Below are 27,855 nucleotides of genomic sequence, written 5' to 3' on the forward strand. Positions count from 1 at the left end.
ATTTTTTCTGTTGCTTGGGCTGGGGGCAGGCAGTGCATCCCTGGGTGGTTGAGGCCATCTCAGTTCCCACTGTCTCATTTTTTCTGTTGCTTGGGCGGGGGGCAGGCAGTGCATCCCGGGGCGGTTGAGGCCATCTCAGTTCCCACTATCTCATTTTTTCTGTTGCTTCGGCGGGGGGCGGGCGGTGCATCCCGGGATGGTTGAGGCCATCTCAGTTCCCACTATCTCATTTTTTCTGTTGCTTGGGCTGGGGGCAGGCAGTGCATCCCGGGGTGGTTGAGGCCATCTCAGTTCCCACTATCTCATTTTTTCTGTTGCTTGGGCGGGGGGCGGGCGGTGCATCCCGGGGTGGTTGAGGCCATCTCAGTTCCCACTGTCTCATTTTTTCTGTTGCTTGGGCTGGGGGCAGGCAGTGCATCCCGGGGTGGTTGAGGCCATCTCAGTTCCCACTATCTCATTTTTTCTGTTGCTTGGGCTGGGGGCAGGCAGTGCATCCTGGGGTGGTTGAGGCCATCTCAGTTCCCACTATCTCATTTTTTCTGTTGCTTGGGCGGGGGGCAGGCAGTGCATCCCGGGGTGGTTGAGGCCATCTCAGTTCCCACTATCTCATTTTTTCTGTTGCTTGGGCGGGGGGCGGGCGGTGCATCCCGGGATGGTTGAGGCCATCTCAGTTCCCACTATCTCATTTTTTCTGTTGCTTGGGCGGGGGGCGGGCGGTGCATCCCGGGATGGTTGAGGCCATCTCAGTTCCCACTATCTCATTTTTTCTGTTGCTTGGGCGGGGGGCAGGCAGTGCATCCCGGGGTGGTTGAGGCCATCTCAGTTCCCACTGTCTCATTTTTTCTGTTGCTTGGGCTGGGGGCAGGCAGTGCATCCCTGGGTGGTTGAGGCCATCTCAGTTCCCACTGTCTCATTTTTTCTGTTGCTTGGGCGGGGGGCAGGCAGTGCATCCCGGGGCGGTTGAGGCCATCTCAGTTCCCACTATCTCATTTTTTCTGTTGCTTCGGCGGGGGGCGGGCGGTGCATCCCGGGATGGTTGAGGCCATCTCAGTTCCCACTATCTCATTTTTTCTGTTGCTTGGGCTGGGGGCAGGCAGTGCATCCCGGGGTGGTTGAGGCCATCTCAGTTCCCACTATCTCATTTTTTCTGTTGCTTGGGCGGGGGGCGGGCGGTGCATCCCGGGGTGGTTGAGGCCATCTCAGTTCCCACTATCTCATTTTTTCTGTTGCTTGGGCTGGGGGCAGGCAGTGCATCCCGGGGTGGTTGAGGCCATCTCAGTTCCCACTATCTCATTTTTTCTGTTGCTTGGGCTGGGGGCAGGCAGTGCATCCTGGGGTGGTTGAGGCCATCTCAGTTCCCACTGTCTCATTTTTTCTGTTGCTTGGGCGGGGGGCGGGCGGTGCATCCCGGGGTGGTTGAGGCCATCTCAGTTCCCACTGTCTCATTTTTTCTGTTGCTTGGGCGGGGGGCGGGCGGTGCATCCCGGGGTGGTTGAGGCCATCTCAGTCCCCACTATCTCATTTTTTCTGTTGCTTGGGCTGGGGGCAGGCAGTGCATCCCGGGGTGGTTGAGGCCATCTCAGTCCCCACTATCTCAGTTTTTCTGTTGCTTGGGCTGGGGGCAGGCAGTGCATCCCGGGGTGGTTGAGGCCATCTCAGTTCCCACTGTCTCATTTTTTCTGTTGCTTGGGCGGGGGGCAGGCGGTGCATCCCGGGGTGGTTGAGGCCATCTCAGTTCCCACTGTCTCATTTTTTCTGTTGCTTGGGCTGGGGGCGGGCGGTGCATCCCGGGGTGGCTGAGGCCATCTCAGTTTCCCGTGTCCCTCTGTCTTGTGTCTGTTGCTTCCTAAGCCTCTGCTTTCTGGCGAGTGTCTAAGCCGCCGCCTGGAGCTAAGGTTGAAAGGCCTCTTGACCTTTCTTGTAAGGAATCCAGAAGAAGGGTTTATTGCTGGCGGTGAATTTCATATACCTGTGTGCATGAGAACATCTGAAGTGGTTTCAGTTGCCAAAAGGCAATGGTAGACTGTGGTAGGTGCCAAGTATACATTCCTTTTTATTGTTCCCTTTTATTATTTTTCATTTGATAATATATGAGAGTTCCAACTTCTAGTGTAATATAGTTGCCTTTGGGTTTTGCTGCATAGACACAGTAATATCCAGATGAAACTGAAAAATATTCAGAGGCAATAACTGATCAGCTCTTCTGAACTGTCTGAGTTGGTGCCTGCTTTTTTTTTTTTTTAATAGACTTTTTTTTTTTTAGTTTTTGGTTCTCAGTAAAGGTACCTGTTTTTTTTCATAGTCTTCTTTTTAAATGTAACCTTGAAGAAGGAGCTCTTTTTAAGAATGGCCACTAGGATATTGTTTTCAGATTGAGAAACCTGTTTCTAATTTCTGAATATAATAGATGTCTCATATAAACTGGGCTTAGAGCTTCTGATAGATTGTTTTCATAAACTTCCTTCTACTTTAAAAAAAAATCACTAACTAAGGTCATCATATAAAATTATGTCCTTAATTTTTTTTTTAAAACATACTATGAAATGTATTCATGTATATAACTTAGGGTTAGAATTTCTTGGCTGTATAGTTGGGTTGCAGTGTTAGAGAATAAAAATCAGTAGATGTTTCCTGAAACCAAATTGGTAAGTATGGAGATAAATGAACTGTTTATTGCTGTTCTCTGTCACTTCCATGGAAGGGTTCTGGGATGTTTGGAGAGGGTGTGATGGACTAAAGAAAAGTAAGGTCCAGGAGGCCTAGTTGGTTTGATTTGTCTTTTTTCCTTTCAGCCTGGTGAGCATCACTTATCTAACTGCAGAGATCCCAGTTTCCTATGCTCAATCTTGTTAAGATACCTACCCGCCTGCATTTTTTTCTTTGGGGGATGGTCAGGATCTGGGGTGGGTAACAACCTCTGAGCTTTGAGTCATTGATCGTGAGCCCAGAGCACATAGAAGGAGCCATGTACAGAGGGAATAATATCGCTTTCCCATGGCTTCGTCCTCAAAAGCACCAGGAAATTACGTCTTACTGCAGCTTTGTAGATGGACTTACACTGGTTTCCTAATACTTGCCTGGTTCACATTCTGTCTCTCTATCCCCAACCCTGCTATTTTGAGGGGTGGGGGGGCGGTGGAGGAATGGGAGGTGGGGAGAGGAGGGGCTCTGTTAAAAATGATTCCTGAAGAAGAAATGGAAAGTTGAAGGTCCAGTTCAGTGTCTTGGCTCCCCTCTCTACACCAGGGTTTGAAGCTCTTTGGAGTAGAACCTCAAGGACCACATTCTGCCTTTGAGAGATTCTTGGGCCAAAATAGGGGGAGCTTCTGAATTTGGAATTTCACATCTGTTTTTCAGTGGATGGTTTCCACATTAGGATTAAGATGAAATGATTCAGTTGTCTTTCCAGAGCATTGAATTCTCTTTTTAATCTATAGGAGGTCTTCTTCACTTTGCCACACCTATGGACCCTCTGTTTTTGCTTCTCCACTACCTTATAAAGGCCGATAAAGAGGTGAGTTTCCCAGGTTGAGATATTGACAGTGGGGAAATAGAATAGATTGGGTTTTTTTGTTTAACTTCCTCTCTCTCCTTACAATGGTCCAAATGTAGATTCCCCACAGTTGAGATGTAGCTTGGTTGGCGTGGGACGCCTGCATCTTGTGTGCCAGCACAGATTGGAGCACTGGTCGGCAGACCTGAGACCCTGCACCTTGACCTTGGACTGGTTCACCGGAGACTTCTGAGAATCACCTAATCCTCTGTGTTACCTCCCTTCCTTGTTTGACAAAGCCTAACAACGAAAAGCTCATTTGTTTTGAAATACAGTACAGATGTTAAGACCTCAATCTTTAAGAGCAGAAAGTAGATTTATTGTCTTTCATTTTCTTCTTTGTGAGAGACTGAAATAGGTACACTGGAGTGTGTGTCCAGCGAAAAGCTCATTAACTGGGAAGCTATAGCTGAGACTTAAGGAATCCCAGACAGTAAAATTTACCTTTGTAATATAAAGACAGAGTTTATTAATAGTAATAGTTCCAAACAGAGGTTCTGAAATACTTTGGTCCCAGGATAGCTTTACACTTGACAATTATTAAGGATCCCAAAGAGCTTTTTGTTCCTGTGTGTTTTACCTATGAATATTGACTACATTGGGCTTCCCAGGGGGCTCAGATGGTAAAGAATCCGCCTGCAGTGCCTGAGACCCAGGTTCGATCCCTGGGTCAGGAAGACCCCCTGGAGAAGATTAGCAACCCACTACAGTATTCTTGCCTGGAGAATTCCATGGACAGAGGAGACTGGTGGGCTATAGTTCATGGGGTCGCAAAGAGTCAGATACAACTGAGTAACTAACAGTACAGTTTCACTGACTATATCAGAAATTAAAACTGAGAAATTAAAAAATTTCTTATTTATTTATTTTGAAAATAAAAATCATAAGCCCATTTGGAAAATATGTCTCACTGAATTTTCCAGGTCTTCCAGATGTCAACAGAATACATGCATGCATGCACACGCACACACCTTTGTTAATTTAATATTACTGGAGGAACTGAAGAGCCTCTTGATGAAAGTGAAAAAGGAGAGTGAAAAAACTGGCTTAAAACTCAACATTCAGAAAACTAAGATCATGGCAGCTGTTCCCATTGCTTCATGGCAAATAAATGGGGAAATAATGGAAACAGTGACAGACTTTATTTTCTTGGGATCCAAAATCACTGCAGATTGTGACTGCAGCCATGAAGTTAAAAGACATTTGCTCCTTGGAAGAAAAGCTATGACTAACCTAGACAGCGTATTAAAAAGCAGAGACATTACTTTGCCGACAAAGGTCTGTCTAGTCAAAGCTATGATTTTTCCAGTAGTCATGTATGGATGTGAGAGTTGGACTATAAAAAAGCAGAGCACCGAAGAATTGATGCTTTTGAACCGTGGTGTTGGAGAAGACTCTTGAGAGTCCCTTGGATAGCAAGGAGATCCAACCAGTCAATCCTAAATTAAATCAATCCTGAATGTTCATTGGAAGGACTGATGTTGAAGCTGAAGCTCCAATCCTTTGGTCACCTGATGTGAAGAACTGACTCATTGGAAAAGACCCTGATGCTGGAAAGATTGAAGGCAGGAGGAGAAGGGGATGACAGAGGATGAGATGGTTGGATGGCATCACTGACTTGATGGACATGAGTTTGAGTAAACTCCGGGAGTTGGTGATGGACAGGGAAGCCTGGTGTCCTCCAGTCCAGGGGGCCACAAAGAGTCGGGCACGACTGAGAGACTGAACTGAACTGAACTGAGTGATCTCTTTAGAAAATTCTTTGAATGCTGGGAAGCATGTCATAGTGACAGATACAAATTTTCTGCAATTCTAATTTTTGTTTTAAAGTTCAAATTTTTTCATTTGCTACAATACTGTCAGTCTTTCTCTTTAAGTGACAGATTCACTGCATTTATGTTCTGCCAGATATTCAAGTCTGAATAACCATAGTCCATGGTGATGTTTTCAGGTGAAAATCTGAGTAAAGGCCAGCTAGCTCTGCTGACAACTCAGACAGTTACACAGTGCATTTCCTTGAGCCTCAGCGACAGCAGAAGTGCTTTAGCCACACTTCACTTTCATCACACAGAACATTGAACCGACTTACCAGGGTCAAGATTTAAATAAAAGTAATTGTTTTGCTCCTTGGTCCAGGAAATCCTTAAGTAAACTGACATTTTTATAACTGCTTGTCCATGGCAGTGGAGAACACAGTGACTGCTGGACAGTTCGCCGGCACCACCTTGACTGGTGTTAAAAAGCCAGCAGTTGTACCCACCTTTGCACTGGAGTCATCAGTGCAAATGTCAACACAATGAAAATGCAGACAGCATCATAGCATTGTTATGAAAGTAGTTTGAAGTTTGTGGACCCCCTGCAAGGGTACAGGGGACTCCCAGGGGCCACCAACCACAGCTTGAAAACCTTCGAAATAGCATCATCAAGGAATAGTGTTATTTAAACACTTAACCACATCTTATTTTTGCACTCCACATGTTTGCCAATAGTTTAAGAGCTGATGGGTTCTCACTGAGTACTTAGACCCATTTTCCAAAACTCCTGTTTTGGATTTATATCAATTTAATTTGTGATAAATACTGAGTAATAAAACTGACTTAAAATGTGAACTTGTGCTTTCTCCTAATGTACTTTGCTTTCGCTTACTCTCCTCCTCTCCTGAATCTTTACTCTGTTCTTTAGTGTGGTTTAGTGAAGTTTTGTTCCTTAGTTTAATCATGTTTCCCCTTATCTGGAAGCTGCTGTGATAACCAGTATATGAGGGCATGAGAGCAGTGAGGCTTGTAAGCCATGTATATCTGAGGAGCAGAAATGGTTCTAGTCACCACCAGGAAGGCCCTGGAAGTGCTGCGGGAAGAAGATGGCAACTCCCATGGCGTCCACTCCTGGTGTGTCCTAGGGCATACTAGCAGGGAGGAGACACCAGCCAGCCTTGTGCCTGTGCTGATGCACCTTTAAAGGCCTTCCCTCCATCTAGGGGGACTGTTCCCCTGTTTCCCATTAAGAACCTGGCTTGGCTCTGGTGAATTAATCCTCACTCTGGGAGGCTCTGGGGGTGCTGTGACTGGCTCAGGTTGGCAGATGCAGAATGAAGCTCATGGTGGTGGTTGGCTTTCATTCATTGTAAACTATTTTGCTGTCTCTCTCAAATACTTTAAAAGCCCCTTAAAATAGACCATGAGGCACTCAGATATTCCTCCCCTACATTTTAGATGTGATCTTTCTCTATTTAATTAAGAAAAATACTACTGAGCAACCAACACTTTCACTTGGGACTTCCCTTGTGGGTCAGATGGTAAAGAAACTGCCTGCAGTGCAACAGATCCAGGTTCGATCCCTGGGGCAGGAAGATCCACTGGAGAAGGAAATGGCAAGCCACTCCAGTATTCTTGCCTGGAGAATTCTGTGGACAGAGGAGCCCGGTGGGTGGCAGTCATGTGGTCACAATGAGTCAGACACAACTGAGTGACCAGCACTTTCACTTTCATTCACTTTTGAAATGGTTACCTATTTTTTTTAATATACAATTTATTTTAAGATCAGTAAACAACAATTCTCCTGTCTAGCTCTCCCAGCTGTTACTGACTTTATGTTCAAACAAACTTCTTATTTCAGAACCTTTTTGTGTATACATGGTAAAGAAAAGGAGAACGAAACGTTAGTTTATTATGTAATGATTATGTCATGACTGCATAGTTCATTACGTATAAGTAAAACATTGTTTTAAAGTAGTTAAATATTTAACACATCTGTGATCACAGAAAAAAATAGACTAAGCTAGGAATCTAAAGACAGTGAGACTTGGAAAGCCTGTGGATTATTCTTAACTATCTAGGAAAAAGAGAATATTTAAATTGAACCCTTTCTTGCCACTTGTCAATAGATCCCCAGTGCTTTCAAGAGCTTTCTAAAGGGAACTGAGAGTCAGTTCTGGAGCTTGTCCCCATAGAGGGAGTTCTTAGATGGAACAAATGGCTTGGAATTTAGTTTAAAGTTTCAGCTATGAAATTATGTATCTTTTTCTCTTTTATTTATTTATTTTTAATGTATGAGTCTGTTGACTGGAGTGCTTGCCTCCTGACTGACTTACAGTTTTTTCAGGGGAAGTTTCAACCTCTGGATCAAGTTGTGATGGATGACATGTTCCCAGATTGCATCTTGTTACTGAAACTTCCTGAACTTGAGAAGTTACTTCGACACGTGACAGAGGAGAAAGGTATAGCATGTGGCCTTTGAAGTCAGGCTTATGGCAGCTGGGAAAGCTGGCTGGTCTGTCTGAGAACACAGCAGCTGGAGGTCCTATGGAATGTGAAGCTTATTCGTGTGGGTTATAGGAAAAGTTCAGGTTCAGATTCCCTTTCATTTGTCAGTATTCTTCCTCTAACTGCACTGCTTGTTCAGTCTGCAAAATTTGGACCAGTGAAATATGATGGCCTGTCTCCTGCAGGACCAGGGTTCATGAGGCTTGGGCTTTAGTTCAGTTCTTTGAATGAGGCTGTGACTTTGGCTGAGTCCCTCAGCTGCTTTTTGCCTTGGGTTTCCATTTGTAAAACTTGCATAAAATCTGTGCCTTTATTGATTCAGAAAACATTTATTGAGTATCCACTAAGAAGCATGTATTAAGCACTAGATCCAGGCTCTAGGGATAGTCATAAGTAAAATACTGGCCTTTATCTCATTTTGCTTTGACTCTGATGGAGACAAATGACAAGTTAGGGCAACAGCAGTAGAGAGTAAGGGAAGTGAAAACTGGGTTTTGTGGGGATGCACAGTATAAAGGTTGTTGATATATCTGCTTTGAAAATGAAAATACATGGTCAGGTGAAGCAGTTTTTTTAATCGAAAAATTTAAAATACTGGAAAACTCAGAGGAAAAAACTACAAATATTGTTTGTCCCCATCCCCAATAATCAACCACTCTTAATATTTTGATATATTTGCTTTAAATCTCAGGGAAAGAATTTCTTTAGGAACAACTTGGTAATCTGTAGGATCTGATGTCCTACAAGAAAAATTAAAAATGTATTTGCTACATAGTTTTGAGCAAATCATTCAAACTTTTCAGCATCTGTGATGTGCCAGATGAAGGGTTTGAAGGGTTAAGAGTACTTCTCATATTCTGCTATACATTATAATTAGTACCCTGAAAAGTTCTAAGTCATAAAATAAAGCTTTCCTTCTTTTAGCTTTAGAGTGTTGAGATCTCTAAATGACCAGCATATGAACATTATTTAAGTATTGCAATTAAATAGTGTCTACCACAAAGAGATGCTTTAGAAATTAAATGAAATAATACAAGTAAATCAGTGCCCAGAGAGTGCTGGGTGCATGGTAAATGTTAGTATCTTAAGGCTTTTAACTAGAGATTTTTAATTCTTTCCTAATGTTTAAGTACTAGATATACAGTAAGTGGGGCTTCCCAGGTGGTTCAGATGGTAAAGAATCTGTCTGCAATGCAGGACACCTGCGTTCAATCCCTGGGTTGGGCAAATCTGTTAGAGAAGGACATGGCAACCCATTCCAGTATTCTTGCCTGGAGAATTCTGTGTACAGAGGAGCTTGGCAGGCTACTGTCCATGGGATGACAAAGAGTCTGACACAACTGAGCAACTGAGCATGCACGCACACATATAGTAAGTGACCAGTACACACTTGTTTGATGGTCCATTGATTAATATATAGTTAAGTGGTTTAAGTAGGAGAGTGGGGATAATCAAACAATAATAAAAATATCTGAAAATGAAGGTGTTAGTGGCTCAGTTGTGTCTGACTTGCCTGGTAGCTCAAACAGTAAAAAATCTGCCTGCAATGCAGGAAGCCTGGGTTCAGTCCCTGAGTTGGGAAGATCCCCTGGAAGAGAGAATGGCAATCCACTCCAGCATTCTTGTCTGGAGAATTCTGCGGACAGAGGAGCCTGGTGAGCAGCAGTCACGAGTTGCAAAAAGTCAGACATGAACTGAGCAGCTAACACTTAAGCCTGCTAGGTTTACGAGAACCTTCACCCCTTGTCTTTTCCCCACTGGATAAACCCAGCCACAGTTGCTTGTATCCTGAATGGTGATGGTGGTGGCTTTACTGTTCGCTTTATTAGTGAAGGAAACGATGTGTCTCTGCTAGCTTTGGGGCTCAACATGTTTCTTGCCAAAACTCCCATTCAGTGGAGAGTTGACAGGGGAAAGGACTAATAAAGGGTTATGAACTTCGTCTTGAGTGTAATGCTCTGTTTCATATTGCAAGCAAAAGCTGCTCTGCATTGTCAGATATGATTAACAGGAAGAGCCAGGAAAACTTACCTGATTAAAATACCCCAAGCATTGTTGCCAAGTTTCTATCCCCAGGAGGCAAGAGAAAAAAAAGAGACCATATGAGTTTCTCAGTTGTGGAAAACATTCAGAAAGTAGATGTGAAAATGTGCTCCAGGCAGTTTGTTCAACAATACATCAGGGAAATTCAAGTTTGCGAACCAGTTACCCAATTGCTGAACATGTTATTTGACTGTGGACTCCTTTTTATTCCATCTTTATTTTGTAAACCCAGTCTTCCCAGATGTTCAAGACCAGTTTTACAGGCACCAGACACATTAGGGAAAGAAACCTTTCCAGCATAGTACATGTTATCTAACTCACAAACTCTTGCAAGTATTAAGTTTAGGACACAATAGAAAAGAAGCAAAGATAATAAGAAGAGGTGACAAGAATACACAGAACAACTGTACAAAAAACATCATGACCCAGATAACCACGATGGTGTGATCACTCACCTAGAGCCAGACATCCTGGAATGCGAAGTCAAGTGGGCCTTAGGAACCATCACTGTGAATAAAGCTAGTGGAGGTGATAGAATTCCAGTTGAGCTATTTCAAATCCTAAAAGATGTTGCTGTGAAAGTGCTGCACTCAATATGTCAGCAAATTTGGAAAACTCAGCAGTGGCCACAGGACTGGAAAAGGTCAGTTTTCATTACAATCCCAAAGAAAGGCAATGCCAAGAATGTTCAAACTACCACACAATTGCACTCATCTCAAATGCTAGCAAAGTAATGCTCAAAATTCTCCAAGCTAGGCTTCAACAGTACATGAATCGTGAACTTCCAGATGTTCAAGCTTGCTTTAGAAAAGGCAGAGGCACCAGAGATCAAATTGCCAACATCCGTTGGATCATCAAAAAAGCAAGGGAATTCAAGTAAAACATCTACTTCTGCTATATTGACTACACCAAAGCCTTTGACTCTGTGGATCACAATAAACTGGAAAATTCTGAAAGAGATGGGAATACCAGACCACTTGACCTGCCTCCTGAGAAATCTGTATGCAGGTCAGGAAGCAACAGTTAGAACTGGACATGGAACAACAAACTGGTTCCATATTGGGAAAGGAGTACCTCAAGGCTGCATATTGTCACCCTGCTTATTTAACTTATATGCAGAGTAGATCATGCGAAATGCCGGGCTGGATGAAGTACAAGCTGGAATCAAGATTGCTGGGAGAAATATCCATAATCTCAGATAGGCAGAAGACACCACCCTTGTGGCAGAAAGGAAAGTGAAGAGCCTCTTGATGAAGGTGTAAGAAGAGAGTGAAAAAATTGGCTTAAAACTCAACATTCAGAAAACTAAGATCATGGCATCCGGTCCCATCACTTCATGGTAAATAGATGGGGAAACAATGGAAACAGTGGCAGACTTTATTTTTTTGGTCTCCAAAATCACTGCAGATGTTGACTGAAGCCATGAAATTAAAAGACCCTTGCTCCTTGGAAGGCAAGCTATGATCAACCTAGAGAGCATATTAAAAAGCAGAGACATTACTTTGCCAACAAATGTCCATCTAGTCAAAGCTATGGTTTTTCCAGTAGTTATGTATGGATGTGGGAGTTGGACTATAAAGAAATCTGGGCACCGAAGAATTGATGCTTTTGAACTGTGGTGTTGGAGAAGACTCTTGAGAGTCCCTTGGACTGCAAGGATATCCAACCAGTCTATCCTGAAGAGAATCAGTCCTGAATATTCATTGGGAGCACTGGTGCTGAAGCTGAAGCTCCAATACTTTGGTCACCTGATGGGAAGAACTGATTCACTAGAAAAGACACTGATGCTGGGAAGGATAAAAGGCAGGAGGAGAAGGGGGTGACAGAGGATGAGATGGTTGGATGGCATCACTGACTTGATGGACATGAGTTTGAGTAAGCTGCAGGTGTTGGTGATGGACAGGGAGGCCTGGTGTGCTGCAGTCCATAGGGTCCCAAAGAGTCAGACATGACTGAACTGAACTGATAGAACATGTTGTGGTATTTTTCATAATCATGGGTTATCTGTGGCCTTCATGAATATTTTAAGCCACTTTGCTTATCAAAATAGGTAAATTTTAAAATTAAGTGGTAGTTTATGCACTTGGTCCTTGTATAGCATTTTGGGATATTCAAGTTGGATATTTTTTGTGATCATCTTGTCCAGGGAATGTTTAATTCAAAATCAGTTTGCAGTTTAAAAACTACTTAGGAAAAAAACTCTAGGCCCAGCAGGCTTCATTAGTTGAATTCTACGATACTTGAAGGAAAAAATAAGACTCAAAGAAATAATGATACTTAGATTATTTTAGAAATTAAATAAGAAAGACATATTTCCCAACTAATTTTATGAAACCAGAGTAGCAAAAAGAAAACTGTAATTTAATATTCTTTATGATCATAGACTTAAAAATACTTTAAAAATATAGCAAATTAACTATGTAAAAAGGACAGTATGTTATAACCAAGTGAATTTATCATAGGAATGGAATTGGTTGAATGTTAGAAAATCAATCAGTATGATTCACCGTATTTATGCATAACAAAAGAAAAACTGTATGATCATCTCAATAGATGTAGAAAAACCCTTGACAAAATTCAGTCATTATATAAATTCTCAGCATATTAGAGATAGAAGGGAACCTCCTCATGCTTTTAAAGGACATCCATGACAAACCTAAGCTAATATCATACTTCACTGTGAAGGACTGAATGCACTTTTTCTCTAAGATTGGTACAAGATAAGGATGTTGATCTTCTCCACGTCTACTCACCAGTGTAGTATATATCCTAGCAGTTTTGATAAGATAAGAACAAAATTAAAGGTATACAGCTTAGAAAGTAAATAGTGAATTGTCTTTTTACATCAACAATATGGTCACATATATAAAAAGCTCAAAAGAATTTACCAAAAAAAAAAAAAATCACTAGAACTAATAAACAAGTTCTCAGGATATAGGGTCAATATACAAAAATCAATTCTGTTTCTGTATATTAGCAGTGAACAATTGAACAGTGGAATAAAAACATGTGATTTGTAATATTAAAAAATCATGAGGTTGTAGCGATAGAGGTAGCGTAATATATGCAAGACCAGTACCCTGAACATTGTAAAACATTTCAGAGAGAAATTAAAGAATTAAATAAATAGATATACCATGTTCATGAGTTGGAAGACTCAATATTGTTAAGATGTCCATCTCCTCCAAAGTCATCTATAGATTGAATGCAATGCCTCTCAGGCTTTTTTTTTTTTTAATCAATAAGCTGATTCTAGAATTTATAAAACTATGCAGAGAATCTGTAGTAGTCAAAACAATTTTGATAAAGAAGAACAGGTTGGAAAGCTTATACAACCTGATTTCAAGACTTACTGTAAAACTACAACAGATGAGAAAGTATGGCATTGGTACAAAGATAAAGAGATAGTTAAATGGAACCAAATAGAACCGAAGTGGACCAATATTTATGTATCCAATTGTTTTTTCAGTGGTGTCAAGACAATTCAATGGGAGAAAGGATTATCTTTTCAACATATGACCTGGAAAAATTGGATATCCATGTGAAAAACAACATTGACTGTTACTCAGAATTATACAGAAAAATTAACTTGAAATGGATTAATAACTTAAATGCAAAAAATGAAAACTACTGAATTTCTAGGAAAAGCCATAGAAGAAAACCTTTGTGACCTTGAGGATAGGCAGAGATTTCATAGAACACAAAAGCCACTAGCCATTAAAAAAATTATAGATTACACTTTATTAAAATTAATATCTTCTGTTTTCTGAAGAAAAAAAGACAAACCACAGTTGAAATAAAATATTTACATGACATATATCTGAGTGTGTGTATGTGTGTATCCCAAATGTATAAAGAACTCTTAGCACACTAATTAAATGATATCCAGTCTTCCCACATGGTGCTAGTGGTAAAGAACCTGCCTGCCAACGCAGGAGATGTAAGAGACAGGGGTTCGATCCCTGGGTTGGGAAGATCCCCTGGGGGAGGGCATGGCATCCCACTCCAGTATTCTTGCCTGGAGAACCCCATGGATGGAAGAGCCTGGTGGGCTACAGTCCGTAGGGTCACAGTGAACACCAAATCTGTGACTTTGAAGCCAGGTTGAGAAGGAATCCAGTGCTCCTGTTTACCAGCTCAGTGGCTTTGGACAATTTATTTTAACTTCACTCAAACCTAGTTTTTCAAGATGGAGACGAATAGTTTTCACCTGAGATTCGTTCTGAGCATTCAGAGAGAAAACATGTATGAAGAACTTAGCCCAGGCCTGAATATACACTAGATGTGATGTTATTGTCATTAATGAGTTATTTCATTTTTTCGTAAATACTATGAAGTACTAGCTGTGTGCCAGGTGTTGTGTGACAGGTGACTTCCCAAGGTGACATCCCGCGCTGGGGGTGCAGGAGCCCCAGCAGTGCAGCTCCGAGCCTGGTCTCTTCTCCTGAACCACCGTTTCCAGAGGGACGGGGCCTGCAAGGGGCTCAGACCGTGAGCAAGAGGAAGGAAAGCTGTGGCAGGTTGTAGAACATCCTTTTACGAAATTTGGAGGCAACGGCAAGAGACAAGTGAGCGGCAGAGTCAAGGTGGGACTCCTGGATGGGAGCCTCTAGGGAGACTGTCTCCGGCAGCGGGCGGAAGGTCTGAGGCTCGGTCAGCAGCACGCGTGCTCAGAGTGGTGGCCGAGTGCTCTTAGAAGCAGCCCTCCTTTTGTACAGAGAAATACTGCATCAGCTCCAGGGAGGCTGAGTCTAGTCTTACCTGCCTTGGTTCCCCAGCAGGCCGTTTGCAGCCCCTCCTTTTCATTATTCCAGTGACGCGTCCTGAGGACATGGGTGCAGAGGGCCAGCCCCGGCCTGTCCGCCTCCTAGTTAGTGCCCGCAGTGTTGACGACCGCAGGCTGAGATGGGGAGGACACAGCGGGAGCTGGCTCCAGCCAGCCCCTCCTGTGCAGGCCGTCTTACTGAAACTCAGGCAGTTTAACCGTCTGCAGAAAACCACCCCTGAGTAAGCAGTTTCCGTTACCCGCCGTGATTACGGAGGAAAGAGAAAGTGTCATCACAGAGGAAAGAAAAAGGCGGGTTTGCATCTGGCCTTAGGAGTCCCGGGAGGGAGAGAAGAGCTGCCCCTGCTGATCGCACAGAAAGCAAGAAACCCCGTGAATGAGGTGTTACCAAGGAAATAACGGCCTAGTGTCACATACCATATACATGCTGTATGTGACATTAAGCCGTTAGATTACACAAAGCTAGCTGGATTGTGAGAAGAGGAAGTATAATTTATAGGAGATGAAACTTTTATCCCCATAAAGGGCCAAATTGAGCCTATCATAAATCTAAATTCCCCTGAAATAGCTATGGCTATATTGTTAATACATTAAAAGATAAATCTTTTCTTCTTTCTCCACCAGTCCTACCAGAACAGTTCTAAGTAGTTAACACAATTCTTTTCCTGAATGTATGCAATGAACTTCTTAGGCACCTGCATTTAGCTTCAATTTTCTCTCTTGGGATTTCCATTTTTATGTCAGAAAAGAAGTCTTTCTCTGAAAACATTGGGGTGATCTTAAAATTATTCAGAAAAATGAAGATGGCTTGGGGTGTTAATTTGCTGAGTTTTAAAAATGACCTTTTCAGACATTAGATTTACTAGATTTACTATGGTGACCATTTCAGAGTGTGTGTAAATATCAAATCACTATACTTGAAACTAATATGATATTATATGTCAATTATATTCAGTTGAAAAATCACCTTTCCTCCAGATTTATCTGTACAGTTGTTTTCTGTTTTATTGAGAAATAATTGACATATGTCACTGTGTAGGTTTATATTGTACAGAATAATAGTTGAATTTACATATATTTTGAAATGATTATCACAGTAGTTTTAGTTAACATCCACCATCTCATATAAATACAATGAAGAGAAAAAAATTTCTCCTTGTGATGAGAACTATTTGTATAATTTGATAATTTTCTTAAATTCTCACTCATTTAATATTTGGTGAAACCTGAGGTGTCCCAGTTCTGTTTAGGATTTTTTTTTTCCGTGTCTCAAGAATGCTCTCAGGGTTATTAATTGAGTTTTTCAAGAATATAAAATGTTGTTTATTTTTTTGGCTGCACCTTGCAACTTGTGGAATCTTACTTCCCCAACCGGGGATTGAACCAGGGCGCTCACAATGAAAGCACGGAGTCCTCACCACTGGACCTTCAGGGAACTCCTTGAAATTTTTAAACTGTTATCTTGTATATGAAATAGCCTTATGAGTTTATTTTTTGCTTAACCTACTGCACTTTTTTTTTTTATTTAATCCAGAAATAGACAAGAAGAAATATTACAAGTACAGCAAAGAGAAGACATTAAAATGGCTAGAAAAAAAGGTACAGTACCTCGCAGTGCCTTGTGGCAGAAAGAATTTAATGTTCCTTTTTAAAAATGTTTAGAGAGAAGGTAGTAAGCCTGACCCCAAAAACCATCTTGAAAGTCTACCTACAAGAGAGAAGCTATACAAAAATCTCCCAAGTGTGAGAAGAATCTTTGACTTTCCACTTTTCCTAACTCATGTAGCTCTGGACTTAGCTTGATGTGCTTGTTCCTGCATTCCCATTTCCTAGTGATCCTCACCACTGAATAAAGAAGTTCTTGCTAGTTGCCACTATAGACTTGAATCTTCCAAGCCGGGTAATAGCAGGGCCACATGCACTGTCTGTCAGTCCTGCAGGCATCTCAGAAGTTGACATTGCTCACACACGACCTGCAGGGGACCAGGCAGATGGGATTTGGGTTTAGTGTCTAGATGCTGAAGACGGGTCTTACTCCAGGCAAGCCCTGTATCTTGGTGATCCCAAGAATGAAACTTAATATAAGATCTCTTGCAGTGCTTTTCCAATCAATTTAGTGGATCACACCCAGTATTTCTCTTGGAATGGAATGGAATAAAATGGGCTAGGATAGACTAGGATGAATTAAAAGGAAAGTTGGATTGAGAGTTTGGGATTACCAGATGCAAAGAGGTATATATAGAATAGATAAGCAATAAGGTCCCACTGTATAGCGCAGGAAGCTATATTCAATATCCTATGATAAACCATAATGGAAAAGAATTTGCAAAAGAAAAAACTAAAATTGTTCTGTGTAATCAAATATATATCCTTATATTGTTTAAAAAAAAAGCACAAGGTAAGGGCCAGTGTTAAGTATGATACTATAACATATTTATATATGTTTTCGGGTATTTGGTTGCTGAGTATTTCTTACTGTGCATAACGGTGAAGAAACAGAAATGCCACTGGTCTAAGGATATCGCTTACTTTCGCAGTGATAAAGAATCTCACCAGACCAGATCTGTGGATGACAAAGTTTTTGCAAGTTTTGTGGATGTCAGTTCTAGCACTGATTCCTAAGATTCTCTTCTGTCTTGTATATGAAAACACATGTTTGTCACATCATGTTAATGGGCACATTGGGAGCCTGGGAACATGGAAATGAACCTTGCAGTGTTAATCAGGCTCCTTTGTGCGAAGTAGGGGAAAGGTTTAAAAAGTGCATGTGTTTCACTCTTTATTTGCATTACCAGTAGTCTTTGCATTTGTGAGATTCTGTGTAGATGAAGAATGAAAAGTGCTGAGCAGAAACTGGGTGTTTAGTTTTTGTTCTTAGCAAATGATAATGACATGAAATAGCAAAGTGAAGTTTACATTTATTGTGTTTCCTTTCTTAAATTCCTAGAAAGTGAGAAATTTATATTATTTATTCTCCCTAGAAAATCATAAAATATAAGTTTTGTGCCATGTTCTGTCCTAAGGGCTTAACATACATTAACTCATTTAGTCCTCACAGTAGTACTGTGCGATCGGCGCATCTTTATTTCCCTTTCACAGTAGAGGCACGAGAGGTTAAGTAAGCAGTCCGTGGTCACAGAGCAAACCCAAGCAGCCTCCAGAGTCAGTGCTCTCACATGGTGTAGGCCTTAGGAAGTCCAGGTACCGAGCCCATCCTGCAGTGTAGTCACTACCCCTCACCTTTCTCCAAATGTGCAGCCATCTCTCATCTTCTGAAGGTATATCTATCTTGTACTACTTCTTCCTGGACCTGAAATCATGGGTTTAGAAAGTCTGGAAAGTCAGGGTTTCTAAAGTTAGTTGAAAATATACTGATATTCCCCCTTTGGTTATTTCATAGGTTAATCAGACTATGGCAGCATTAAAAACCAATAAGGTAAATGTCAGTGCCCGGGTACAGTCTACTGCATTTTTCTCTGGTGGCCAGGTTTCCAGTGACAAGGAGGGTAAGTGAATCATTTTTTGTTTTGTTTTGTTTGTTTTGCCTGGAGTAAGTCGCCAATGTGTAAATGCCCATCTTAGGATTTAAAAACCTTAATGTCTCAGAAACTTCACATTCTTGCCAATGTGTTCTCTTAGATCTCATGGCAGGTGTGCATTTTATTTCAAAACCAAGAGTACTTCTGCTGTAGATCACTTCTATCACTCATTGATACTTAAGTCATTTAAGTGAACTACTAATGGAGCTCGCCTGGCAGTTAAGCCCACACTCGTAACCTTTTTGTTGTACTGTTCTTGGGGGGCAAGGATTTTCAGAGCTATGTCTGTTTGCATCTTATCCTCCAGAAGTGTAAGTCCTACTGTAGGTCTCAATATTTTGATTTTAGATGAAAATTTATTCACTGGACAATTTATTCTTTAAGATACATTCTTTTGCCTTTCTCATTGTAGTGTCCTCTTGCCTTTATATGTATCATTGAATAACAACAACTATCTGATACAATTTACTTTCTGAAATGGTAGGACAGTAATTATCCTGACTTTAATTCAGTGTTCCCCTGTTCTAAATATACAATTCCAAAACATTGGAGTTTCGTCATTTAAAAAACAGAACAGCCAAGCAGCCTGTTGGTGATTGGCTGTGATTCAGGCAGTCTTTGATGTGCAGATCTCCACCTCACAGTACCTTGCACACACAGATGATGGCTGGCTCCTGCCGTCCTGGGAGTGGTGGACTGCCCTTGACATCTGAATTAACTAGCTGTCAGTGTCTCTGATAGGCTTTAACAGAAGGAGAGAGAGACTGAATCAAATGGCCGGCTGGCCGGATAGATGGATAGATCCATGGATGATGGATGGATGGATAAAACCATAGATTTTCACTAAAGCAGAAGAAGAGGCGTTAGTGGTTATTTAGACAGATGTTCTCATCTTAAAAATGAAAAACTGTGGTCTCCGAGAAGTAGATGACTTACTCAGGGTCACCAATCCTAGCTAGCAGACCAGGTCGTCTACTCTGAGTCTGGTGTTTTTACCAAACCAATATCTAAATCTAAGAGTCTGGGCTTCGCTATATTGCCATTTAATGTTGCAGTCATAAAGTAAGCTTTATACTCCACATTCTTGCCTTTTTTAGACCTTTAGCTTGATATATGCCAAAGGAAGCAAACAGATATGTTGGCTTTCTTATTTGCTGTATGGCTCAGGAAACTCAAACAGGGGCTCTGGATCAACCTGGAGGGGTGGGATGGGGCGGGAGATGGGAGGGCGGGTCAAGAGGGAGGGGATATATGTACACCTAGGGCTGGATCATGTTGAGGTTTGACAGAAAACTGCAAAAGTCTGTAAAGCAATTATCCTTCAATTAAAAAAATTAATAAAAAAAAAAGAAGGGTCCAGCGATAACTTTCAGTTTGCAGTGTTGGCAGTGAAAGTCTCTTACTAAAGACTTTGAGATCAGGTCATCCAGGCAGCAGTCCCTTTCTGACTGTTGGTAATACTGAGGCAGATTGTTATTCTGATGTCAAATGTAGAAAAGGGAAGAAAGATGGAAATGAATATCCTAGCAGCAAGCCTGGGATAGTGCTTTTGGTAGTTTATATCCCCTTGTGATTATCCCATCTATTGAGTTTGGTTATCCCCTAGTATTCTACAAAAAAAAGACTGAATTGAGGAAGAGGGCTTTAAAACAGATTTTCTCTCTTGTAATTGTATTTAATTGATACCAGAGCCTCATTTTAGTATGGAAAATCCTGGTGCTGTAGAAGTCATGATTATACACTCTGCTGAGTTTTGTTTTTTACATTTTTAAGGCGTTTTATTAGTTTGGGATTCCCTGGTGGCTCAGATGGTAAAGCGTCTTCCTGCAATGTGGGAAACCTGGGTTCAATCCCTGGGTCTGGAAGATCCCCTGGAGAAGGAAATGGCAACCCACTCCAGTACTCTTGCCTGGAAAATCCCATGGACAGAAGAGCCTGGTAGGCTATGGTCCATGTAGTTTCAAAGAGACAGACACAACTGAGCAACTTCATCCCATTAGTTTGGGGTTATATGTAACATTCAGCAAGTGCTTAATAGAGACACATTGTATATTATTTCTCTTAAATGAGCAACTCATTACTGTTCAGTAATTAGATTTATTTTATATTGAAACCAACCTAGAAAAGATGACTATTTTATATTGTTACATCTGATGTTTGAACTTTATTTGTATTCAAGGGCCTCAACTAAGAGAAGAACCCTGAATTTTTATCTGTTATTTAGTGGGCATCTATCGTATTATTCTTTATTATCTCATCATATCTTCAGTGTCATCCTATATGATATCTCTTACATCATATCCCCCCCACCACTCCGACAGATAGATATGAGCATCCCCATTTCACACACACACACAAAAAGCTTAAGTGACTCTCCAAAGTTAAATAGTGCCAGAATTTGAACTCCAGTCAATTTGACTGTAAAGCAGCCATAATTATTACTAAATTTTTTCTCCATTCTGTTTCTTTCAGAGGATTATGTTCGTTACGCCCATGGTCTGATATCTGATTACATCCCTAAACAATTAAGTGATGACTTATCTAAGTATTTAAAGTAAGTATGGCCCATCTTTAGTTGTAATTAAGCATAATTGTGCTTGGTTTCCTAGAAATAGGGTTTCATTATGGCTTATATAAGGTTTCCCAGACAACTCAAGTGGTAAAGACTCTGCCTGCTAATGCAGGAGCCACAGGAGACATGGGTTCGATCCCTGGGAAGATCCTCTGGAGGAGGAAATAGCAGCCTACTCCAGTATTGTTGCCTGGAAAATCCCATGGATAGAGGAGCCTGGTGGGCTACAGTCCATGGGATCACAAAGAGTCAGACGCGACTGGGCTCACAAGCAAGTATGGCTTGTCATATCCCTTTTTCTGATAAGAGGTTATTCTTGAGTTGCGTCACAGACTCTATGGTTTGGAGGTGATTTTTAATGGACAGTTTTTTTATTGGAACAAATTAATTTAGTGGATACTGGTTGCAAGAACCCCAGAGTGTTATGATTAGAATTATGAGTTGTTATAATGTTAGAGGATAAATTGTGTTAAAATTTTATCCCTAGCCAGACTTAACTAATTTGGTTCATGGGATGGAAAGAGTAGATGACAGAGTGAAATATTTTTGAAAGTTACATTTAAAGATTGTGTACCATTTTTATTATTTTATTATTATAATCATTAGCTGTTCACTACGTATTTTTATTATGCCCAGCACTTGAAACTCTTAGACTGAAAAAGATGTGTTTCTTTTCTATATTTTAGCAACTATTAAAATTTCAAATATGTGATGATCTAATAGCTTTTCCTGATACTTAGAATAATTTTCTCCTCTGATACATGGAAATAAAATGACTTTTTAATAGCTATAGTTGCATTTTTAGCAAATTGTATTTTTGGTCCTACTTAAAGAACAATTAGTAGAAACTGGTTTCTGTAATATAATATAGTATGTTGAGAGCTTGCTCTGAATTAACAAAGGTACCCTTCTGTTTATTATTTTCCTGAGTTTCTTTGTACCTGCTTGTTAGAGACTTTATATCTTTGTATTCCATTATTTTTTTGGATTCTTTTCTGCTGAAATTTTAAAGTTTCAGTTAAAGACTTGAGAGAAGGATGTGTCAGTTAAACTTTTCTTTAATAGAAAAGTTCCTATGACTTTTTTGTCAACAGAATAATTTTCACTTTTAAATATATGCTAGATTCATCATTCATGGTGAAAAAATACATACCAAAATACATATTTATAGAGACTAAAGGAAAGCAATTCTATTGCAACCAGTGACTTCTAATTTTGTTTTTTAGCTCAGAATTCCAGTACAGAGAATTAAGTACCTAAATGAACATTTTTTCACTTAGAGAAATTTCACTCTTTATATTGAGGTGATCGAACAGTAAGATATATGGAGGTGAAACTATTAGATGAAATAGGACTTACTGTTACTATTAGATGAAATAGGAATTACAACTCAGGACTTACTCAGTCTTAAGTTGGTCCAGTCATTCTGTTTGCTTGTCTATGAAAAACCATGACTCTGATTTTTATTTTTCACGCCTCAGGCTTCCAGAACCTCCAGCTTCAGTGCGAAACCCTCCATCAAAGGTAAGAAACTGTGGCTAAGATATCTTTGGAGCACCTGGAATAATAGTATACTTTTGCCATATGCATTTAGTTTACTCTAGTATATGTTAATGTAGAAGGAAATGACAACCCACTCCAGTACTCTTGCCTGGAAAATCCCATGGATGGAGGAGCCTGGTAGGCTACAGTCCATGGGGTCGCAAAGAGTCGGACACAACTGAGCAACTTCACTTCAGTATATGTTAAAGCATCTTAATCTACCTTATGTGGAGTAAAGATTATACTGCCCTCCATCAGTATTTTTATTTTTGTGAATTTTAGGTGGATCATAAATAAGGTGCTATGAAAATCAGGGATGAGTTGGTTCTAGCTCAATATCTGCATTGACATAGTAGAGAATCATAGTTAAAATTAAGTCTTCTTGCATGAGCTAGATCCTATAATTAACTTTATTAATCATTAGGAAAACTCTATAACTAAAACTCACTTTGCCAAATATAATTGTCACGGGCACAGGAGTGCATAGAGCATGATTTTTTGCAACACAGAATTCTTTGAGCAAGGATGACCACACTTTACTGTCTATACTTGAAATGATCAACACAGTTTGTGTGTAATCTTTGTGAATCAGTGAAAACCCTTTCCTCTGCCAGATGTTCTCAAATTCCACCCACAGTTCCTCCGCACTGTGGACTCTCAGATACAGGGAGTAGAGAAGCCATTCACACACCACGCCCGAGAGCAAAGAGTAGCATCCCTAAGTCCGGCCTGATTGCAGACTAGTAAGTGCTGCTCAGACACAGGGAAATAAACATGCACCAGCTTGTCCGCGAGGCCATCGTTCTCCAGCGGCAAGATAATGAGTATCTTGTGAATGAATGTAACATGGATGCTAAAGAACTTTCCTTCTTCCCTGCCTTCTAGGTGGCCAACAGTCTCAGGATTTTTTTTTTTTTTTCATTTGTATACTGTTTGAAGGTGGTGATGGTTCTAAAAACATTCAATACTTTGACTTTTAGGAAAGGGCATAAAATTTAAAGTGCATCATTGTTAGTTGGGGACCTTTTTTAGCAAATTGTCCAAGGAGGTTCATCTTTTCTTCACTGGAGGAAGCAGGTGGTGTAAGATCTAAAGTTATCTTTAGATCTGGGACAGACCCACAGCAGCACCAGGGGACATAAATATAGCTGTCTTGCTCTAACTAAGGTAACAGGCATATTTGTTTCTTTCTTAATTTTCTCCTTCCAAAAGCAAGGCATATTTCTTTCTCTCAAATATCTGTCTTCCTTAGTAACATAGAGATCTAAACCTGCCCTTGAAGGATTTAGCCTTTGATGTGGTTGCTGGAGGGTAGGGTCTTTTTTTGTTGCACAAAGAATTCACAGATGAGATTCAGAGGTAAAGTTAAGCAGAGGGTTTATTGAGTGACAGTACACTCTCAGGAGGGCGCGTGGGCAGGCTCAGAGGAGGAGCAATGAGGTCCTTTTGGCAAGCTGGTTATGTGGGGTGTGAAGGATTAGGTGGAATAATCATCCAGTGGGGGAGGGTTGAGGGGGTGATTTCCTGGTTTTCATCCCAGCTCCACCTTCCAGAGATGAGGAGGAGTTTCTGTCCTTACGTGGTCTTGCTCGGATCTGTCATGGCACAGGGCCATGGTGGGTGGCGCCCTGGTGCAATGCTAGTTCTGTTGTAATGTGGGCGTATTGAGCAAAAGGTAACATTCAGACCAGAGGTTCTCACATATCTTTGTTTGCTGCTAGTTCCCTTGTCATCGCAAGGCTTATGATCTCCTGTCAGCCCAGAGGTTCCCACTTCTCTGTTTGGCCCTTGGACCCCTGTCATTGTAAGATGTATATCGTCACCTGACCCATGCCTGCTCCTTTGCTCATGTCTGGCTAACGGCCTGCTCTGACATTCTCCTCAAGGGGTCTGCACCCTTCAAATCTTTAAAGGGTCAGAGGGTCCATGATCTGTCTTCTGGAGCTGCCTCAAGCTGAGCAGGGGCCTTGTGCCTGCCTGTAGGGCCCATATCACCTTGCCCTCTGTCAGAGATGAAGTCTCGGGGTCCTTGACAGTGGCAGAGATAGAGAGTGGGGAGTAGACGGAGGCTGCAGCCCTGTCCCACAGATGTTGGTGGTCCCCATTGTCCTGAAAAGAAAAGAAAGTGAAGTCGCTCAGTCATGTCTGACACTTTGTGACCCCATGGACTGTGGCCTCCCAGGTTCCTCCATCCATGGGGTTTTCTAGGCAAGAATACTGGAGTGGGTTGCCATGGGTTGAAATTCCTGGTGTATCATCATCTGTAGGTGACACTGTTGTAACCTGAAGAAACAAACTTAATAAGCAGGTTAAAAGGGATAGGGCCGAAAGTCAGTAAAGGTGTGATTGCGATCAGAGGTCCAAGCAGGGGCAGGAACCATGTTATGTTTGATAACACCCTTCTGACTGCAGGCTAGAAGGGGGTGGCACTGGGGTTACCCTTCCTGAAAGTGTGTAGCTTTGGGGCCTATTCGTATGTGCTTTGGTACCTTCTTCCACCTGGCCAGTGGTGTTGAGGTGGGTGCAGCACAATTTATTGATAACTGCACAGACCCTCCCTGTTCAGCTGGGAGATAGTCCAGGTCCACTCTGTTCTCCATCATTACATCTGCTAGGAAATAAAGGGATCCCCTGTAATCCTGGTCAGAGTAGATAGAATATCTGACAGGTTGCAGAGCATTGCCTCAAGGGAGGCAGAGGCCGCCCCCCGCCATGGGGACACACCAAACCAGCAGCGGCTCCAGGCCTTCCAGCATGTGGCCCGTGTGGACGGTTACACCTGGGTTCCCCTGATTACTTGGTTGGCCGAGTGTGCCACGAGCAAGGCAATATCTATACAAGGAAAGTGGAAGTGAAGTGAAAGTTGCTCAGTCGTGTCTGACTCTTTGCAACCCCATGGACTGTGGAATTCTCCAGGCCAGAATACTGGAGTGGGTAGCCTGTCCCTTCTCCAGGGGATCTTCCCAACCCAGGGATCGAACCCAGGTCTCCCGCATTATGGGCAGGTTCTTTACCAGCTGAGCCCCCAGGGAAGCCCCATACAAGGAAAAGTGACAGCCGCTCCCAGGGAGAGGCAGAGGCGTCAGGGTTGTTCTGAGGAGGGAAGTGGCTTATGTTTCAACCACAGAGGGACCAATATCTGGAGGAAGCGCATGCCTGGCGCACTTCAGAGGAGGTGAGAAACTCCTTAAGTGGTTTGTCCAAGAGGGGTACCCGTGAAGCTTGGAGAGAGAGGCCCACCATTATGAGAGCAGTTACGAGGTGGGAGGCACCACAGGACACAGGTCCCGGGACTCTGAGACTGGCAGGGTTGCCATGTGGCCGCTGCCCCCACATGGGCCAGAGTCGGCAGGACTAGGTGCCCGTAGCCAGTCCTGAGAGGGAACCCCTCCAGGGGCCCCTCATGGTAGTGCTCCTCTCTTTCACAGGAGTCCTCCCCCTCAAGGGTCACTGGAAGCCTCCTCTCCATGCCCGAGGACTCACCCCTGGGTGCATTCTCAGTCACGGGGCAAGTTTTTAAAACAGGAAAAGCTCGTCTCCTTTTGTAATACAGCCGGGCCCCAGAGTAAACTTGAGGACAAGGAAGCCTGGCTGAAAAATGGAAGCCTCAACTATAATACCATCCTACGATTAGGTTTTGCGAAAGGCAGGGATATTAGATAGAGTTTCCTTACGTTCAGGCCCTTATGACCCTAAGAGAGAATCCAGAGCTATGCACGTCCTGTGTTGGGGAAGCTTGTCATTTGGGACCGGTTCAGATTATACAAAAACCGTCTCGGTAGCATCTCTGGAGGAAAATAAGTCTTGGACAGAAGACCCAAGTCCTGATACTCTTTCGCCATCTTCAGCCCCACTGGCTCCATGTAGTCCTCTTTTCTCTTCTGTGCCAGAAGTGCAGCAGAGTGCCCTCACCCCCTCACCCCCACCCCCCGAGAAGCAGTAGGCAGACCTCAGGGGGGTACCGGAGCCCGTGCCTCCTTGCCTTTGTCTGACCTCAGCCAGCGCCACCCTCACTTAGGCTGCTTCTCAGGGGCCCCCTGGCCAGTTCACTGGATTCTGGGGGCTAACTCTTTGTCATGCCTGAGTGCCCTAGCCCATTATTGGGAAGAGACTTTCTGTCAGCCTTGGGGTCAACTTTTGCTCTCCCTGAAAATGGAAACAAGGCCTATTTTTGGCTGAACTATGTGTTATACAAGACTCAAACAGTCCAGCCCATATTTTCCCCAGAAATTGGAAAACTTACAGATTCACAGATCTCTGATCAAAGAATCCCAGGATGAGCAAAATTTGCCACTCTGTTAAAAATCACCATTAAGGAAGCTAGTATCTTCTTGCCATCTATGTGTCAGTTCCCCATAAAACCAGAGGCTCAACAGGGCCTTAAACCCTGATCTCAAAATTCATCAAATGTGGGCATTTGGTATTATGCCAGTCTCCTTGTAATACTCCAGCCCTGCCTGTCCTCACACGAAATGGGGCATATAGAATGGTGTAAGGTCTTCAGCTCATCAGTGGAGTTGTGATTCCTCTCCATCTAATCATCCCAATCTATACTCCATCTTTTCTCAGATCCTGGGGGACACAGCCTGGTTTATAGTCCTTGATTTTAAAGATACCTCCTTCTCTATTCCTTGATTTTAAAGATACCTGCTTCTCTATATCTGTTCAGTCTGATTCCTAGTACCTGTCTCCCTTTGAATGGACCAGTCCAGACACCAATGTGACCCAACAGTATACCTGAACTGTCCTTCCCCAGGGATTCCAGGATAGCTGACACCTACTTGGCAGTGCCCTAGCAAAGAAACTGAAGGCATTTAAATTAGAGATGGGGCCATTATCACAATACATAGGTGGCCTCCTTATTTGCAGTCCCTTGAAGGAAGCCTCAGACCAAACCACTGCACAGGTCCTCAGTTTCCTGGCTCCAGAGGATATCCCCACAGAAGGCCCAGATTTCCTCCCAGAGAGTCACCTTCCTGGGACATGCTCTAAGCCCAGGAGAGCGCGGCTTTAACAGCAGTCCTTCACCTACAACCACCACATTCAAAGAGACCGCTCAGAACCTTTTTAGAAGTGGCTGGGTTTTGAAGGATTTAGGTCCTTGGGTTTTGTCTCACACCATGCAATGCTGGAGACCCCGATTCGATCCTGGGTCAGGAAGATCTGCTGGAGAAGGGATAGGGTACCCACTCCAGGATTCTTGGGCTTCCCTGGGGGCTCAGCTGGTAAAGAATCCGCCTGCAATGTGGGAGACCGAGGTTCAATCCCTGTGTTGGGAAGATCCCCTGGAGAAGGGAAAAACGACCTACTCCAGTATTCTGGCCTGGAGACTTCCATGGACTGTACAGTCCATAGGGTCGCAAAGAGTCAGACGTGACTGAGCAATTTCCACTTTCTTTAGGGGCTTCCCTGGTGGCTCAGATGGTAAAGCGTCTGCCTGCAATGCGGGAGACCTGGGTTCAATCCCTGGGTCAGGAAGATCCTCTGGATAAGGAAATGGCAACCCACTCCAGTACTCTTGCCTGGAAAATTCCATGGACAGAAGGGCCTGGTAGGCT

At 42.5% G+C, this 27,855-nt stretch overlaps 1 protein-coding gene across 5 annotated transcripts in view; it reads left to right on the forward strand.

The window, feature by feature from the left end:
• Positions 1–27,855, forward strand: part of RNASEH2B (ribonuclease H2 subunit B) — a 74,948-nt gene that overhangs the window by 26,080 nt on the left and 21,013 nt on the right. For all 5 annotated transcript variants that reach the window (XM_070471276.1, XM_070471275.1, XM_070471278.1 and 2 more), the window contains 6 exons: positions 3,438–3,514; positions 7,655–7,769; positions 16,179–16,243; positions 18,045–18,150; positions 20,656–20,737; positions 22,237–22,279. In XM_070471276.1, coding sequence (XP_070327377.1) covers positions 3,438–3,514; positions 7,655–7,769; positions 16,179–16,243; positions 18,045–18,150; positions 20,656–20,737; positions 22,237–22,279 — 488 coding nt within the window. The remainder of the gene's footprint in view (positions 1–3,437; positions 3,515–7,654; positions 7,770–16,178; positions 16,244–18,044; positions 18,151–20,655; positions 20,738–22,236; positions 22,280–27,855) is intronic.

Source organism: Odocoileus virginianus, chromosome 8 (assembly GCF_023699985.2).
Source record: "Odocoileus virginianus isolate 20LAN1187 ecotype Illinois chromosome 8, Ovbor_1.2, whole genome shotgun sequence".
In the NCBI taxonomy this organism is placed as follows: domain Eukaryota; kingdom Metazoa; phylum Chordata; class Mammalia; order Artiodactyla; family Cervidae; genus Odocoileus; species Odocoileus virginianus.